This window comes from Helicoverpa armigera, chromosome 9 (genome assembly GCF_030705265.1).
Source record: "Helicoverpa armigera isolate CAAS_96S chromosome 9, ASM3070526v1, whole genome shotgun sequence".
Taxonomy (NCBI): Eukaryota; Metazoa; Arthropoda; class Insecta; order Lepidoptera; family Noctuidae; genus Helicoverpa; species Helicoverpa armigera.
Window position 1 is genome coordinate 7259053 of NC_087128.1, and position 19411 is coordinate 7278463.

Genomic DNA, 19411 nt, shown 5'->3' on the forward strand with positions numbered 1-19411 from the left:
GACGACAAAAAATAACTTAAGCCAGCTTTAACGTTTTTTTAGGGCGCGGTTTCATTCAGACCTATTCGCATGTAACTGGTACGTATATTGCCGCTCAACAGCTTTACCACAGATTACTATAATAGTTTGGCTTTACTGCGATTTGATCTGAAGGGAACCATAGACATTATAAATTATTATTTGTCGGATCTCATTACGTAGGTAGAAAACATCTAGGTCAGTTAAACAACTAGTTTTGTGCTTTAAGGATTAAGGTTTAGCGAGGACGCATAATCTATTGGAGTGACTTAAAAGTTCACCAGGTTAACAATGCGACCGACCTTAGTTTGTAGATCGCCATTAGTTTATAATACTATACGCGCAATTGGCTTAATCTGTTCCCTTACAATATTAATACCACAGAATATTACAGTAGATAATGGTGCGTTGCGCCCACAGTTTTCTTAAAAAGTAGGTAACTATGTAACTAAAGTAAAGCCTGCACTTTATAAGCCACTTAACATCGAGCAGCTTGACGGTACATACCTTTTATATCAAATAGTGCTTAGTTGTTGTTCGTGGCATAGTGTTCAAACTGCCATTTTCTTAGCTTAGTTTAACTGGAGTGGAAAAACCTTACCAACACATTTTCCAGGCGATCCACCTACTGATTTGTGGGTGGGAGAAGCCTAAAGTTTGACATTACGCAGAAAATATAGCGGGATTTTGTGATTTTTGTTACTCTATAAATATTTGTAGACGTAGGTGCAAAGGAATATTACCATGAGCTAGGATTTTCTCACGGTTTTAAGAGCGCTATTACAAAATCGAATCGCTCAGGTTTAGGTAAATTAGACGATAGCCGGCAGCACTTGCGCGCGTGTGCGTCTAGTGAAATACGCAACGCACACCTGCGGACCGCCACGCGGCACAAACAAACTTGAGACTTTGCCACTTTTATTTTCGAAATAGTTTATTGGTTTTATAGTTTATGAAATATTATTTGTACCGATGAATTTTATAACCTAGAATAGCTCGATTGAGTTACAATAAACAAATACAGTAGAATTCATATATAACGACTTCGCTTATAACAACTAATCGGTTTTAGCGACGATAATCTTTACTCAAGTTAGGTTTCGTATATAGGTACTAAGACAATATAACCGTTTAGTGCGACTCCGGTTTAAGCGACCAACTGCTTATAGCGACCAATATTTATTATAATACGTCCGGTTTAAACGACACACGCGCAATGTTTTGTTTACCTACGCACTCGCACCCCCGCGTTCATATCGTTTAAACCTTCCCTGGACCTCTACAAACATTATAAAACCAAAATAAGCCAAATCGGTCCAGCCATTCCGGAGTTTTAGTCAGACTTACGAACAGCAATTCATTTTGATATATAAGAAGACTAGCTGACCCAACAAACTTCGTATCGTTTAAACCTTCCCTGGACCTCTACGAACATTTTAAAACCAAAATAAGCCAAATCGGTCCAGCCATTCTCGAGTTTTAGCGAGACTAACGAACATCAATTCATTTTTATATATAAGAAGAAGAAGATAATAATATGTATTCGTAAGTTATGTATGTATGTACAAGTTAAGTTATGTACTTAAGAAATAATCCGTCCGTTTTGTGCGTCGTCCGGTTAGTACGACATAATATCGTCGGTCCCTTGAAGGTCGTTATATCCGGATTCTACTGTAATCGTTTACAATTTTTAAATTATTTAATCGACAACCAAACTTTTCACCATGTTTATCAATTAGGTATAAGTAATTGATTTATAAAAAAAACTAAAATCTATAATTCGTCTTCCATGTATTGTATCTTCATTTTCCTGCAACAATAAAAACTAGGAATGTAAATAGTTTATTAAAACAAATATGTCTGTTGCGAGTGACAAAAAATACTTACCATATTATTTGTACTGGTATCCGATTGAGTCTGATAATCTGAATTAAATATGCTTTCATTATCCTGCAAGAATCAAAGATATCCAATAATATTATTATGCAACAGCGAAACTAACGACGATGACATATACGTACATATTTCTATATAACCAACATCAAAAAAAGAGAACCCAATCTATAACATTTTCGCATTAGAATATCATGGGTTAATACTTGTGTATATTACATTTCAATCAGATCATTATAACTAATAAATAAAATAAAAACTCACTAGTATCAAAACGAGTTCGTTGCGCAGGTTGCGCTATATTTTTCGAGCTCCGGCGAGTTTGCGCGGCGCAACAGCGAGCGATACGTCCTCCCTCGATAAGCGCTTGGCGCTGACTAACATAGATAATACACTATATAGAGATAGATACGCAACTCATCGTTCAAAACAACTTACTAGCGTGAAAGTTAACGGGCCCCCGTCACAAGATGGCGTGGTTACTTCATGTATGGTTAGGGTAGATGGCGCTTTTCAAGAGTTCTCTTAAATATGTTTTTAAATTTGAAAATTGAAATCACTGTTTTAAATTCAATTTACTGTAAATTGAATTTAAAACAGTGATTTCAATTTCCAGTTCCAGTTTCCAGTTTTCAGTTTCCAACTTCTAGTCTAGTCAATAATATTATGGGAGATAATAAAAAAACAAAAGATAAAGAGTACATTTATCGGCTAAGTATATTTTATTTCCTTTTTTTATGTGTATTACAATATTTAAATGCTTGTAACTTAATTTCATCATTTACATCGAAATTTGTTATTTTTCCGTTAATTATTCTATTAACCCCGGTGCACCAACTGTGAATGATTAAATTAATTGACATATTAATTATAAAATCAATTAATTTATTTTTATGAACTATACAAGTAATTATACTAAAATCACAATGGCAATTGATGTAAAATTTCATTTTTCTTTCAGATATTTTATTTCAGGTGAATCTCGTAAACATGCAACAATCATATAATATATTTCATTTAATAATTTTATAAAATCATCACATGCATTAAATAAGGATTTTTCGTATAATCTATTTCATAATTAAATGATTCAAAATCAATTTCCTTTCTTAATATATCATTAGTACATGTTCCACATTTTTGAACACTTTACATTTCGATTTTTTACAATGTATCCTGCTACATATTTTTTGATTCGGCATGCAAAATCGAGTCATTCCATTTAATTTGGTTCATTGTATTAATTAAAGAATCAATAGGAAAATCACCACTAACCAATTCAATTTCATTGTTTTGTTTTTCAGCAAGAAGATCTTTGAAAGATTGCAGTGATTTATTTTCATCTTTTCACAGTTGGCACTTACAGAATGGGGCGAATTTAAATTATTAAGTAACAAAGTTTTGAACGCATTAATAAATTGTAGGCACGAGGGATTAACATTTCGTATCCCATTACTTCTAATGTTACAAAAAATTTTCAAGAGGGTCCTGATTGAAATTTCTGGTTAAAAGGCTAGTAACTTTATATTTGATTTTTAAAACTCCCACATTTCTTTAAACGTTTTAATATTGTGGATCCAATTTTGAAGGGATGGCACTTTTTCATATCTTACTTCTTCTGTACCATCCCGTTTTTTTATAGTTTTAAAAGTCATTGAATCCAATATAGGAACTACCTCTGTCCATAATCTAAAATGAGGAGAATTATTCATTACACACCCCTTGAAAATTTTGGATCACCTGTATATGAATGTCCATTGAAAGAATCAAATAGTTTGTCCATAATGAGTAGAAAATCAGCAGTTTCTTCGCACTCCGCCGGAAGAAGGTTGTGTTCTGAAACAATATATTAAATAAGTACTAGAATACAGTTCATATCAATCTTTTTTGCTATTGTGGACCGAAATTAAAGAAAAAGAAAGAAAATACATTTATTCGACCCAGATTAGGGGACACAATAAAAACAAAAATACAAAAATTTAATTAAAAATTAAACGGTGTGCCTCACGGCTGTGTCGAAAAGGCACAAACTTACAAACTTTAAAGTGGCAGTAACGATTTACTGTGCGTCTTTATCAGTTGGTTCAGTAAATAGTTGTGGGTGTAAATATAATTAGTAAGAAACCAACATTAAACTATATTTTGTAGTTTCATAATGTCTCAAATTTTTATTTCAATATGATAATTTTAATTTATTATTTCATTTCAATTTATAATGTTATTCCAACAATATATCTTATGCATCTTAAATATTGACATAGCCAATTTTAGATAAATTATTAGATATGAATTGTATTTTTATTTTGAATTTTATCGAGAGAAATAGCATCTCAATTGTTTGTTTTTAAATATTTTTGAACTTATAAATGTAGCCAGGACATCTAATATTATTTTAAAGAAAAATAATGAACTTTCTAATTTGTCTGTGGAGAATGAAGATGGTTAAAAACATGTAAATTAAAAATAAAAATCTAATTTAGTAAATTAATAGCAATTTTTTAAATATAGAGAAAATAATGAGAACAATAAAAGCATACTTACTTGCTAAGAATCTCAATGCTGATGATACCCTTTGGCTGAAAACTTGTGCAGCATATTTCACTTTCATTTTGGAATTTTCTCTTTATTAACATGGTTTTCTGTTAATTTATTAACAAGCCTAATTTCATCATCCCCAACATCTAACTTCAACAGCATCTCCAAATGTTCCCACTTTGCATACTTTGTTTTCCCATCTTGTACAAATTTCAAATGTTTGGCGAGTAAATTATTTCTCATTCCCTTTAAAAGATGTGGAGGATCAAATAATGGGAAGACCTTTTGGTCTTCAAACTCGAAGGCTTGGGTCCTATATTCATTACCCTCTTGTAAATATTTGCGTTTTGTGTCTTCTTGAAGACTTTTATCACAGAAATATTTGTGGCTGATTGGTCACATATAGTGGCAATAACTATCAATCCAGTATTGGAGATTTCTTTTATTATTGTTTTGATCAGCTTCTTTAAATCGTCCTTTTTCGTGGCACCTTGGCAAAATGAAAAGCATAAAGGTTGTTTCACTTTGCTTTTTATACCCTTGATCATAAAGACCAAGGCATGATCTGCGAGTTTTTTTGTTTGTCTGTGCCCAAAATCTTCAAAACCAGTTATCTGTTTTAGGGCAGGGTTGTAAAAAACACCCGGAGCCAATGATACCTCATCAAACAGTAAATTGACCAACTTTTTTTCTGCCGGCAATTTTGCTACTGTAGCTTTTAAATTTTTAAATATATCAGGATTGAAGCCTGGTTTCAGTTCAAATTTACTCAACATTTTTTGTAGGCTGCGCTTTGATGGCAAGACAAACATTTTTCGCATGAGGTTGTAAGCTTTCTGACTCTGTTTGTAAATGGTCAATGCCATGATTTTTTCGTTAAATGTAAATCGCCTGCCTCGTGGTTTCTTTTTCCATTTCATTTGGAGGAAGTAAATATTTTTATTGTTGCAGGCATTTTATTTAACTCTTTCAAAATGATTTTGATGTGGAAATTTTCCTTGCAGAGAGTTTCTTGTTATTTTGTTCCTTATATTTCTTTTTCAGCTTCAATACTTTCTGTTTTAACTTTATTATCTCCTTCTCTTTGGAGGTGACGACTCGTTTTAAATATTGACAAGTCCCTCTTTTCCTAGAACCTGTAATTTAAATTATGTTACACCTCAGATCAAAGAAATAGTGTTACACAAAGTTTTAATAGAATTGTGATAAAAATATGTTACATAATATTGTTCTGTTATTATATTATGACCAGAGATTGGAATAGGTAGGCTTCGAGGAACAGATACAAAAGTGGAGACTTCCCTACAACAGCAGATACAAGCTTGATAAATATTTTTATGGGGATTTTATGGGTAAACAAAATGGATATAAAGAAGATCATTCAGACTCCATACATTTTGGGCCTTTTCTACCAACGAAAAAAATGGTATGGATGGTTAGAACTAGCTATTTGGATGAATAATTATTATGACACATAAGTTGTAGGATTATATCAAGTTATTATTATTAATCCATTTAATTCAGGTTTACAAGTTCGGAGATTTGTTATTGTCTTACATTTATTGATTCCTGCAAGTGCGGAAATAATCCTACCTAAAATTATAAACGCGAAAGTTTGTAAGTTTGGATGATGTTTGTTACTCTTTCACGAAAAACTACTGAACGGCTTTGGATGAAATTTGGTATGTAGATAGCTTATACCCTGGAATTAGACATAGGCTATTTTTTATTCCGGTATACGCGGGTGAAACCGCGGGACGCAGTTAGTATGAAATAATCCTATACTAGTACTAATATTATAAATGTTGTGAGGATGTTTGTTCCTCTTTCCCGCGAAAACTACTAAACGGATTTAGATGAAACTTTACAGTAATATAGCTTATAAAAAATGTAATAACACATAGGCTTCACTACATAGTATAAAACAAAGTCGCTTTCTCTGTCCTTATTTCCCTATGTACGCTTAAATGCCCACTCTCTCTCTGCAAGAAGTTTTATGACCCTACAGTGGAAACAAATTGGAATCCTGATGATGGAAAGAAAACCTAATGTTACAAGTCAAAGGTCAATTGTCAATAAAAATATTTACCTTTAGGGCGTTCAGCTGTCTGTAATGCATTCTGTACATCACTATGATAGTGGGTAGAGCTGGATGGCTCAATGACAGCAAGTTTATCTTGCGAAATGTTTAATAAATTCGACATGTCTGCCTCGACATGTCCCGATGGACCTTCAAGAGTTTGACCAACTGGTAATGTAGATAAATCTGCAAAAGGATGAAATTATTTATAGTTACTGTATAATTATGTAGAATATAGAACAATATTCATTTAATTCTTAGAAGATAGCATGTTGCATCAATTATTTTTGGTATATAATATTCATTTTATTTTCTTCTAATTAGGATTAGATTATTCAGTAGAAAATTTTATTTAATATTTGAGGAACAATTTTGTTATTACAGCGAAGGCAAAGAAATGTGGTTTTGTTTCTATTAAGATTTAAATAACATAAGACATCTAAATAGTAGGTACCTAGAGTTGGTATTGCATTTGGAGTAAGTCGGTGACTGGCTGAACGGTAACACTCTTCAAAATGTCTGTCGCAAAATCGAATTTGGTTATAAATGTAGATGTCGCCTTTCTCTTGTAAAGCTTTATCTAGTACTTTTTTCCACGAGTTAAACTTTTCCAAATGTGGGTATTCAGGTTTAGGAAATCGGTGCAATGGGCCTGAAATCAAGAAGTTTTTATACATGAACAACTCACTCTCATTAAAATACCGTAATAGATATCATCATCATATGTATAAAATTTTAGTAATGTACTGTGATACCATCCTTGAATATTAATCTAACACTAGAAATAATAGCTGAGGTCTAGCAGTACTAGAACAGGAACACCACAGTTGAAGTAAATAAAATCACAGTAGCATAGCATGGGGTGCCGAGGGGCCATGGCCCTGGGTGGCGCTACTCTAGGGGCCGGCACCGCCGCCTAGCTGCAGCATCAAGCCAAGTAGAAGCTGATAGCGTTGACAGTAGAGGCAAAGGCATTTTTTGCCGCCTTTACATTGTCAGTTCCTATTTATGCCACCCCATAATACAATTTTCTTGAGAAGAGTCACTATACATTAAAGGTTGTCTGTAAAAGATCGCTTTTAGCGATAAGACCACCCATTGTTACACCCTTTTAGTTATTAAGTTTTAATTGTAATTTGTTATGGTGTACATAGTGTGTATAGATACCACCACCACCACCATAACAAATACAACAAGATAGATAGATATCTATCTATACTTCTAGCCTACCTCCCAATAACTTCTTGTCTACTAAAAGAAGATCTAACCTATCAGGCAGGCAGGGTACTAAATTTTTCGACTCGCTCTTGAATTTTTACATCTGCTTGTTTTTCGTTTAATTTGACAATAAATGCTTAGTCCACACAAGGCTTTATGTTTTTTGAGCTTTAAAGGAAAATCTAACATATCCTAGTTTGCAAAAAATATTGTTGCATGCTGTATGAATCGACAAAGTTATACATAGATCATTAGTGTATGAATCAACAAAATCCTAGGTAGGATGCTAAAATTTTCACACTGCTGCACTACATATCAAAGAGAGCCAGTAACAATTTCTGAAAGTATTCCTTCCAGCACCCTAGTGAATCCCAAAATCATGGGCTGAGACCGCACCTGGTCATGAGTCGATATCAATAATAATTCTTTCTTGCCAAAACCATCTTTAGAATTTTATTAAATTGTAGTCATTTGAATTTAAATAAGTACCTAAATAAGGGGGCTCGCCCCTAAGACTACCCACTGACCGGCAGCTAAATATACCTGCGCCCCGGGCGGCGGAATCCCATGCTACGCCACTGTAAAATCATAGTTTTAAAACCTGATGAAGTTATTTGGTCAGAGGGTCGTCTAGAGCGGGCTTTGTCTTATACGTAGATTCCGAGTCTTTTGATTGGATATAAAAGTTAATGTGCAGTTTCAATTGTTTGTGTAGGGTCAGGACAGGAGTGTGTGTGGTAGTGCATCTTAGATTTTGATGACTCAAGGACTATGATGACCACAGATTGCACGGATGACAATAATGGATATTGTGCAGCCTATCAGCAAAAGATAAATTACGTGCATTATAAAGTTAAAAGTTTTGAACTTACCGTCATTGTCACAATCAAAGTAGCACTTATATCTTGACGTTGATGGCATTCCGCCCTAAGACGATCCACTGGACGCATTTTCTAGTCCTAAATACGGTGCCGGGTCAATGTAAAAGCAGTCGATCGAGGTTCCAAAATACAAAGCCGGGTCAATGAAAATGCAGTAGATCACAGGTCCAAAATACGAAGCCAGGTCAATCACAGAAGCAGTCAGTATCAGAGTCCAGGAACACGCAACAATCGTAATAAAAAAACCAGAAAATAACACTCAGAATAAACCAACACGTTAGAAAACGGAAAACGGTTTAATTTAAAAGTATGGTCGACTGTCAATGTCAATCGTCAGTGTTTCAAGTGGTTTCAAGTAGTGTGATTATTGTGATTAACTAAGACGTCCTCATAGATAAAAAAGAATTAAAAATAAATCATAAAATTATTTAATTACAATATTTGTTAATATTTCTAATCACAAAACTTTTTTTAGATTTGTTATTAAATCGATGAAATATCGGTCTAAGGTGCAGTGACATCTAGTGACTAAAACGAAGTACAAATACCCAAGTTACGGGGCATCCGTCACTAGATGGCGCATTTCTAAAAAAAAACCTCAGAAAATTATTGTACTTCAGTTGCATCCCCATGCTGACTAAAGTTGAACACCGCGCGTCACAAGATTTATATTGATTTTTGCATTGCAAACAAAAATTATTTTAAAATATTGTTTTACTTTTAAATAGACCAATTTTTTTTTTCAAGCTTTATAACAATACCACCTTAATTATTAAATATGTTTTATTTGAATTTGGATTATAATTTCATAGATAAAAAATAAAGTTTTGTACGGAAAATTGTCAGTAACTCTCAGTTTTATAGAATTATTTTTGGTGTATTACTGTATGAATTGTAATAAATTGGTGTAAGCAAGCACAAGTACAAGATATAGTTGTATCTTGAACATTTTTATAAATGGTTAAATTGCTATATCCTCGTAGTACTGAAGCATCAAAAGATTCCCAAAAGCAACATTTTATGAAACATCCTTTGCAGAGACAAAGATTTTACTGATGTACGTGGACAAATTAAAATATTTATTGAAAACAGCCCCAAGATAAATGATCAAACTTTCTTAATCTTATTTTTGTTTTTTTTTTTGTGACTATATCCAAAGCGTAATGACGCATCAAAACTCGTATAAAACTCGAAAATTTGTGATAGCCCTCTTAATTTCATCTTGAAGGAATACTTACTCATAACTAAAGCGCTTCTATTTCCTTCTCTTGGTTTATATTTTTACATCTGATTTTATCTCAATCGAACTAACAAAGTCAAAAGGACAATGTCTATAATCTATTTATAGCATAAGTAATGGTTAAGCAGACACGAGAGTTTTAAACAACGACCAAGTAACTTGTAACAATTAAATGTGGTAGACGAGTGGGTGGCCAGTGGAGCTACCGACGTCGGCAGCCGCCTCCAGCCGACGGATATTGAAGAGTATATTTCACGTTTTACAGCTTCGGAAACGTGGCCGGCTTTAGACCAGGCTTGGAAGGATAAAAAATGCCCCTTAAGGTGCTCTACGTAGAATGAAAGTAGATCCATTTTGTTCATTTAGGTGCTACACGTATGTGGAGGACTTCTTTCACTTATTAAACTGTTTTATTGTTTGATATTAACCTATTTTGTTTAGTTTAGTTTTTTTGGTGGGGTAAATTGTCTAGAAGTCTTTTTAGTTCATAATATGAAATATCAACTACATGATTCACGTTATTAACAAAAATGAAAAAATATCAACAATAGGTTTCAAAAGAAATATTTAATTACAATATTCCTCTTATTCCCGGCTCCCGGAATCCGACGTTTGTAATACGGAAAACTTAAAAGTACGGCCTGATTAAACGAATGAAAATTGTTATCTACCAATAAAATTGTTGATGTAAAATGGAAATTGTACTTTGATGAAAGATTTCTACAGAAACTTTCGAATTCCTCTTAAAATAAATAAACTTTTATTTTGTTTACTCTCAAAATTGTTTTCATGAGCTGAAAAATCGTGTCATCAAGCCTCGCTCTGGCTATCATTGCTTGTCACTTAACTGGAGTCCATGATTTCATGACTAAGAAAAAACTTGTAGAGTGTAAACATAATTTTCATAGCATTCATCGGCACACATCATTGTTTATTCAACTGTTTCACAGCTAGCTTTCAGTGTAAATAAATATATTTTTGAGTATCACATAAGCTTATAGATAAGTTATTTTAATGACCAAATCCGTGAAAATGTTAGTGACGTTTCGGATAACACATTATCGGGTAACTAATACATCAATTACCTAGATAGAACTGATAGATTTCTCTTTGCTATATTTCCCTAAAATTCCCTAGAGAAGGAAATAGAATCTCAGGCAAACTTGGAAAAACTGTAGGTATTACGGATATTTACAAAAATAGAAACTGTTTTCACCTGAAACGATTGGATCCGAAACTCGATCGATGAGACTTATTTTTTTCTGGGCTTTTTTAATAACTGACACTTTACAGTATTTTCAACCACCCTACTGCCAAAAAATTATTTATGATAAAAAAACAAAAATGTTTGGCACTTGTCTGAATACCTCATCACTTATGATCTCAAAACATCAACTCTCGAGTTAGGGGTGGCAAGTGTCAAGAGGAAAGCATTGAGAGTTGCCGCTACATTGGTTTCAGTAAACCTAGCGTATACCGCTCCGACCAGTCAGTATGAGACGCGCCGAGCGGTAACACGCGGTCCCCGACTCGCCTTGACGCTTGCCGCTACAGTCACGAACCAACGCTCCGTAAAAAGTTACGATGAATTATTTTCATGCACATAAGGTTCTTACAGTGTATCGTATATCAACAAAACTAATATATTAGACAAGTTTTCATGAGATGAAGTTTAGTTTAGTAAAAATCGAATGATGTTTTTTTAATCATTGTGATGATGATCAATTTAATTTTGTGATGTTTAAGTTTACAATTGAAGAATAACGTGTAAGTATTGTTTTATATTGAATTCGAACACTTTGATTAGTTTTTTTCGTAAATAATAGCACAACGGTTTAAATTACTAGCGCAATAAAAAACAACTAGGAAATCATTTCATTTGAACCGATAAAATCAGAGTAGTATCCATAATGTTATCGACCTTTATATACTACGTTATATTTATTTATGTTAATGGCTTATGCACTTAAGTGTCTATCACACCAATTTAATTAACTGTGATAACGACGCCTTTGCATGAATTATGATCCCAAGAGGCAAATTAAGTCTCGAACATGGTCCTGATATAAAAGTAGGAAGTTGTTATATATTCAAGAATTGAATAACATAACAAACAATACAGCTTCGAGCACTATAGAGGTTATTGTATGAGAATCTTAATGGCTCTCTAAGGGTCCCCGATAGTACTTCACTATCCACCTTTTCACATATTTCGTTGGATAACCCTTACGGATAGGGAGAATTGAATACCTGCTTATTTGGGGATCACAATACTTCGAACTTATTTTATGGTACGTCGACGGTATTGTGATAAAGATGGGACATTTTTTTCAATTTTATGATTTTCCGGATATTTTTCTCGACGTTGTAAAATGTCAAGGACTTCATTTTATCCCGCTTATAAATGCAATTTCTATAAGCAAAGAAGGTGTTTGCTAATGGAAATGTTGGTGTTGTTGTATCTTTTAAATAAGTTTAAGTAGGTACACTTAGTCAACGTTTCATGTTTCCGTTAGAGAACATTCCTTAAGTGCCTGGTGGTATCACTTAAATTAGTTTACGCATACAACTTTTCAGAAACTTGATAAATGTGTAGAGATATTTTACCTTCTAATAAAAATGTAAGGGCTATTCGTTCTAGTTTATTTCGCAAAAAAATAAATATTGGGAAATGATATGCATCGATAGTATTAAATTACCCAAATGTTCAGAATTTTCGTATACGATACGCGTCGACTACATACGTTTATTTTTCAGGAAAACTTCCAAGTGCAGGCTGATATTTGAGATGAAAGAAACCAAACTATTATTTTTATTGGGTAGATTGCAAGAATTTCGTTGTTAGATAAAAATATAAAACTGCAGTGTACCTAATCTGAATCTGCATGTAACATAAATATTTAAAAAAGAACATTCAATTTCAACTTTTACATCGAGCAGCACTTTGAAAGTACTTTCCTCATTCTTTGATAACTTGATGCAATATATCTTACAGGAAGAAAAATAACTAACAAATGCATTCAAACCGACAAGGTAGGCGTTAAACTAGAATTAATCGTGTAAACAAATAGCATCCGGTATTTTTATCTCAAGTAAACATTAGAATTTATCTGTTGTTTTTATAACATTAATTTTAGAATACACGCACTTGTTTATAGGAGCTCTGAATAGTTACTGAAAATGCCAACCCTACTGAGTCACTGTTAGAAGTGGTAAATCTTTAATTTCAAAAAATAATTTATTTGTTCATTCATAATTAAAGCCAATAAATTATTTATTTAATTTCTAAGGTTCTATGGACATTATATTCTTTTCTGAAAAATTGTTCGTCATTAAGATATTTCCCTCTTATTAGTTGCATAATCAGTGAAAACTTTAATATGTTTTCTGCTAGGCGCACATAACAACTCGTAATCAGAGAAGAATGTTATTTAGCATTGTCATAACAGAAAACTACATCAAAAATATTCGTTACTTATGTAAGAACAATTAAGAATTGTTTGGAAAAGAAATCAATTAAGAAGAAAATAAATAGAAGCTTTATGAAAAATATATTTTAGAATTTTAGTTGCTATTTAATGGTTGTAGTGTTATTAACCTTCGCGACCCATTTGCCTTCACTTCTGTCTCATCATATTACTGGACACAAATATTATTAAATCACGAAGATTTTCAATTTCATTTAACGAACATGATAGGTCAAAGATAGATCGTTTTTTTTGTTATGTCGCCAAACTGCAGGTCACTTGCTTTTAATTTAATTAATAAATTATTTAAAGAACAACAACTTTCTAAGAGAGACTAAAGTTAAATACGGACGACATTAAGTTACTTTTAATAGAACTCATTCTGCACTTAGTTTTGAATAATTATTCCTGACTATTAGGTACAAAGGGAGAAAAAAAACCCAGTAAAAAAGATATTGTATTTCCTTTTTACAGACAAATATCAAGGAGATGAAAAATAAGTTACCTGTCTAAAAATGCTTAACGCACAATTGTTTAACCTGAGTAGCAAGTATGGCGCCTTATTGGAAAATGATTTTCTTCGTTATCCTTCAAATTACGTACAAGGTCGTCGTTGATATTTGATAGAACTTTTCCTGGTAAAATCATTTCACATTGTATAGACGTGGCAAACATTAATCAGATATGTCTAACTAAAGTGCACTCATGCGACTAATACTGTTTGATTTGGCACGTGATAGCTTTCGGAGCAAACTACATCGAACGTTCTGTAGTTGATCACTAAGATACCTAACTTTTTTTAAAATAGAACTTAACACAGAGTACATTATGCATCTTACCTCATATAAGAGTGTTTAACGTTCCGCAGACGAGATAATTAAAATTTAATGTAATTTTGTGAGTAAATAGTGACGGGAACGACGAAACATTAAAATTTACAAAGAACCTCACACGAAATATTGAAAAAATTATTGACTACATATATAACATCGCATGTCTCATAAACCTAGCATTATTACCTACTTAATTTCTTGTTTTCTTGAGAATAACATAAAAATGTCACAGTGAAGACAACAACTAATACTTTCAATAATTAAATTACGTGCCAGTTAAAAAAATTGAACACAATTAATTAAAATACAGTGATTTAAAGGAGAGATAAGTCACAGTCCCAAGTGTCTGTGGTCCAATTCCTGGAGGAAATAGGTAGGTAATTGCACTTAAATCCTTCGCAACTAAGACAGTATTAAAGGAAACTAGACAGATTGAATTTGTGTTCTAACTTTAAACTGCGTCTTAATGAAATCTTTAAATCACTGGCTTCAATTTCGACACTTCAATTTTTCAATATCGTTACTTATACTATGGGGTTTATTTTTTTAGATGCAGTTTTAATTTAGTGCCATATTCCACTATTAGTAAAGTAAAATTTGAAAAAGATCGCCCAGTATTCCTAGACAAAACAAAGAACTTTTACAGGTAAGTAACTAAGTACCTACTTTAAACCATTACGTAAAAGCCTTAGCTCGTACCTAACAGCTTACCTGGGGCTAACGTGAAAGAATGGGAACAAAAAAGTCCACGACACATTTGTTTGTTGTCTAGTTCACTGAATTATTTTGTACCATCGCATTACTTGAGTTCCAAACTTAGACCGTGTCCTTTCTAAGTAAGATCTGACAAATTGACTGTAATAGATCACGGATGACCAATTTGCTTTAATCCACGAACAATTCACATTATTCGTAGGTATAGAACCGAAACCTTTTCATATTAGAGATATGGATAATAGACCGAACATCTCAGCGAAGTTTATTCATGCGACTAATTCTCTATGATTCAGCATTCCGTTGGATTTGAAGCAAATTCTAACCGACTATTGTAAAAAATATCTTTGAACTATCAACTAGCGTCTGTTCTGGTTTTGGATTTCGAACCAAAAGAAAACACACAAATTCGTTCATCAAAAGAGCTTTATATTTCATAAAGTGTTCTTAGCTTGAAAGTTATTTATACGAAGAGGCAGGCTAATTTCTAAAACTCGTTATAACACGGATTATATTGGGTTTAGGTAAACATGCCTTACAAATTGTTAAATCTAATCATATCCATTTCATTTTACGGTAAACATAAGCCAGTGGATAAATGCATGATTTGGTGCTGGGTCACGTTAGGATTGATAAAGAACAAAGAAGGCTTCCTATATTTATCGATAGACTTACTCGTGATCTGATAGGAATCTGTAACTAGGCTGACTAGGTCTTGGGCGATAAACTCAAGAGTCCCCGTTCTTAGCAACTCTCAGGACAATCAAAACAAAAGATAAGTATTGTTGGACCGCTTTTGTTTATATTTTGCAAAGTTCTTGAAATAAAATTCTTCTTACTTGTTGAAATAAAACAAAGTGTCAACGCGTTTAATATCCATTAACGTGCCTTCATAATTTCTATAAATAAAATATTAATTACTTAAGTGTTATGAGAAAAAATAACGATCTATATTTATAAGTAAGTTCCTACTGTTAGTTAAGATATTTTTTAAATCTTTTTCTTTAGAAGTACCTACAGCATTTTCTTTGAATACAAAGAATGTTTGTATAGGATTTGGAAATAAAAAGTATGATGAATAGGGTGGCAAACTTTAAAAAAATAGGCAACACTGAATTGCTTTGTAATGTAATATTCTTATTTCTAATAAATGTTATTGAATTAAGATTTATTCGAGTGGCTGTCTCCAGGACAATTTCAATAAATTACGGAGCCTTAGTGATTTAGGTGAAACCAAGAGATTAAACTTTAAATTACATCTTAATTTTTGTCGAAATTAAATGATTAATTACTGATGCCCGTTTAATTTATGCTTACGATGGTCTTTAAACATAAAATTTAACTTTATTACGTATGAGACGTAATGTAGCGTGCTAATGTGCCCAAAGGAAGGCGTAAACACACGTATGTATGATAAGTAAAACGTATGTGTAATTTTGTTATCAAAGTCTAGTATCTCCAAATGTTCTGAATATTACCAAAGTATGGCAGAAATGTATTCCCACTAATTTGAAATTTCGATATTATTGGTAAGTATTTCAAACGAGTTCTTACACACCATCCCAGGTAAAAGTTATAAAGGTGAATACAATTATATCGTAAACTTAGTATCTGGAAAGCGGTAAAAGTAAATATTTTTTGGCTCAAGCAAAGTGGCATACGATAGAGTATAAATGAAGTAGTTCCCTTAGTTTGTTGACAAGTAATGTAGCTGCGAAAAATAGGGAAAAATCTGCTGAGTGAAAATGCGTGTCGTTTGGATTTGTCAGTGAAAATTCACTGTCGAGACATGACAATTGTTTCATGACTTATGCATGATATTGGTTGTTCAAGTATAGTAAATAAGGTGAAAAAATAATCATAGTTTATATTCCGAGTAGGTATTGTACACTTGCATACTTAGATGAAGGCAACGTATAGTTATAGGTACGTGAACGTTGTCAGACAGAGACCTATTCATGAATTTGACTACAACATAAAAAGTTCACTTATTTAGTGCTTAGAATAGAGGAAAGTTACTTTACTTTGTTTTAAAGACAAGTCAGGCATTTTTCAACGTGCACCACCAAAAATCTCAAGACTTCAAACTTGTTTGTGAGAATATCATTACAAAGTAATACAAAGTGAAAAATTCATAAACCAGCTTCAACGTCGTAATTTCAAATTTTTGAGGATACTTGGGTAGACAAGCTTTTACACAGATACAAGAAATTCCGCGATGTCAATGGTATTTGAGTAGCAGAGAACAAAGGCACTCTTATTGTTCCTGTTAAAGTTACAGTTTTATGGATGTAGACCAGCAAACTCTGAAAAAGAAATTGTCGAAATTCTGTTTGAACGACGGATGTAATTTTCGATTTTGATTTATTCAGTGCTGTGCCGGAGGTTCATCTTGCCTGGCGTGTAGGTTAGTCGATAGTGGGACGCGTGATTGGAATATATTAAGGGTCTTCCGATAGTCTGCCCTTATGTACCAACATGACATCTACGTAGCTCGCGGCATCTGCGTCAATCACGAATGTTGTTCCACGTTCATCTTTCAAATTATGGTGATCCACTCATCTGTGATGATAGACGATGATAATTTTACTTTTATCATATTTACTTATAGTTTTGATGGGAAAACAATACTCAGAGGTCATTGAACTTTAACCTTTCTCTTATAATAACTGACAAAATGTGGGTATATTTCGAGGAAAACTTTCTTTAAGTAGAATATCTGTTATGACCGTCCCAATGATTGCGGTTAAAATAATGTAATAGAAAGAATAACTACGAAACTATTATTGTCTTTGACTCGTTTCATCTCATCTCGTTTCCCCTAAAGCTAACATTACAATATCATTATCTACAATTTGTCGTAGACAGTTTACTAATGACTACAGTTTCGGATTTAGATTCTATCAGAAAACACTTACCAGAAGCAGAACAATAAAAGTTTGGCTTTAGCTGGATCTTTATAGGTACTAATCAGATTTTGTATAATCTAATAAGGTATTTTACGTTTTATTTAAGTTTCCATATTATTATTTCAAATATTGCATAAAAATATTTCGTTTTAATATTAGAGACTTAGAGAGATTGGTGTCTAACGGCCAGTTTCTTCATCAAAAGTTAAAGTTAAAGTTATGGTTAAAGTAAAAGTTACGGTCAAATTCGTTTTTTCAAGGCTAAAGTGACAGCAAAACTAATCGAAAAATTTAATTTAACCGTTACTTTTACTTTAGACATTACTTTAGCCATAACTTTAACTTTAACTTTTGATGAAGAAACTGGCCGTAAGTATATCTTAGACACCAATGACTGTGTTTCGGATGGCACGTTAAACTCCCGACTGTCATTCATTGAACATCCTTGGCAGTCGTTACGGGTACTCAGAAGCCAGTAAGTCTAACACCAGTCTAACCAAGGGGTATCGGGTTGCCCGGGTAACTGGGTTGAGGGGGTCAGATAGGCAGGCGCTTCTTGTAAAGCACTGGTACTCAGCTGAATCCGGTTAGACTGGAAGCCGAAACCAACATAGCTTGGGAAAAGGCTCGGAGGATGGATGATTAGAGACTTCGTGTATAGCGTGGTAGGTTCCGATCTAACTAAAGGTGAATACTTCTACTCAAACAATCGCATCTAACCTGCTAGTACTCAAAACCTTTAAAGATTATGCTCAATTAAAATGGCACAAAACAATGGCTTAGCAACAATCATGACATTATTGGTATAACCTTTTAAAGTTTATACAGCAATTGGATACGATCGACTGAACTTGTTTACACGCGGTCCTTGAATCTGTAAAATGTAGGGCACACGCTCGGAACTTTAATTAGCTGCCGTTTCCTTTACTGTGTTCATATTGTTACCAGTTTGTGTACCTTTACATGTAAATACATCAATTAATAAACCTCTTACATTTTTTATTTGTCGAGTGATTTTTCTTACAATTTTGATTCGGTAGGCAGTACTTATTAAAAAGGCATAAAAAAAGATCAGAAGCGACCTGTATCGGAAAATCCCGCTTCCTAGTAGTGACTGTGGTCGACTAAGTATTATAACAAGCTGCTCTCAACTCTCAACCGACATTCAGTGAGCGGCTTACAGCCCTCTCCCATAAGGTGTACCTTATCTCAATGCCAACCGCTTTGAACTCAAGGTGTATGCGGCCGAGTGTCTCATTACGTCTGTTCTTTGTATAACACAATGGTAAAATCGAAATCGTACAGAAGTGAAGAAGCGGATAAAATATGGAAACTTCATTATGATAAAGACAGCTCAATTTGGTTTTTTAAACGATCTAAATATTGGCTTCAGAATATTGTGGCCAGCAGGATATATGAAAGAACCAACAATTATCATTTCGTGAAATTCACAAATTAAAATTTTACAGGGATTTAAGAGTAGGTAGGTACCTATATATAATGCCAAGAGACATTATCTTCTAGATACATATATTCATAGGTACTTAATTCAGAAATGCACACAAAGGATTCCTTAGGGTACCTAATGAGCAATTTGGTGCTTCTAAAATACCCAAAGGCCGT

General features: G+C 33.2%; 2 protein-coding genes and 1 long non-coding RNA gene across 3 annotated transcripts in view; 1 reads left to right on the forward strand and 2 right to left on the reverse strand.

Annotated features, from left to right (window-relative positions):
- Positions 1–1698: 1698 nt before the first annotated feature.
- On the reverse strand, positions 1699–2882 carry LOC135117335 (uncharacterized). The gene is made up of 3 exons (XR_010276815.1): positions 2176–2882; positions 1906–1968; positions 1699–1828 (listed from the first exon to the last, which is right to left on the reverse strand). It is a non-coding gene; the product is annotated as an uncharacterized LOC135117335 (long non-coding RNA).
- Positions 2883–3693: 811 nt separating this feature from the next.
- Positions 3694–8666, reverse strand: LOC135117302 (uncharacterized). The gene is made up of 5 exons (XM_064036236.1): positions 8617–8666; positions 6981–7178; positions 6536–6712; positions 4453–5582; positions 3694–3747 (listed from the first exon to the last, which is right to left on the reverse strand). The coding sequence occupies exons 1-4, from the start codon at positions 8663–8665 to the stop codon at positions 5416–5418; spliced, it is 591 nt and encodes a 196-aa protein (XP_063892306.1). The 5' UTR covers position 8666; the 3' UTR covers positions 3694–3747; positions 4453–5415.
- Positions 8667–11358: 2692 nt separating this feature from the next.
- Positions 11359–19411, forward strand: part of LOC110369979 (G-protein coupled receptor dmsr-1) — a 28166-nt gene continuing 20113 nt past the window's right edge. The window contains exon 1 of the mRNA XM_021325657.3: positions 11359–11632. The gene's annotated coding sequence lies outside the window, so the exon portion shown is untranslated. The remainder of the gene's footprint in view (positions 11633–19411) is intronic.

Bases quoted from the DNA above. Each gene is read 5' to 3' on its own strand.
- LOC135117302 (XM_064036236.1), bottom strand. From the start codon at position 8,665: ATGCCATCAACGTCAAGATATAAGTGCTACTTTGATTGTGACAATGAC. The intron at 7,179-8,616 runs GTAAGTTCAAAA...TCTTGATTTCAG, and splicing joins CTTTGATTGTGACAATGACG to GCCCATTGCACCGATTTCCT. The intron at 5,583-6,535 runs GTAAATATTTTT...TTTAAATTACAG, and splicing joins GACAGCTGAACGCCCTAAAG to GTTCTAGGAAAAGAGGGACT.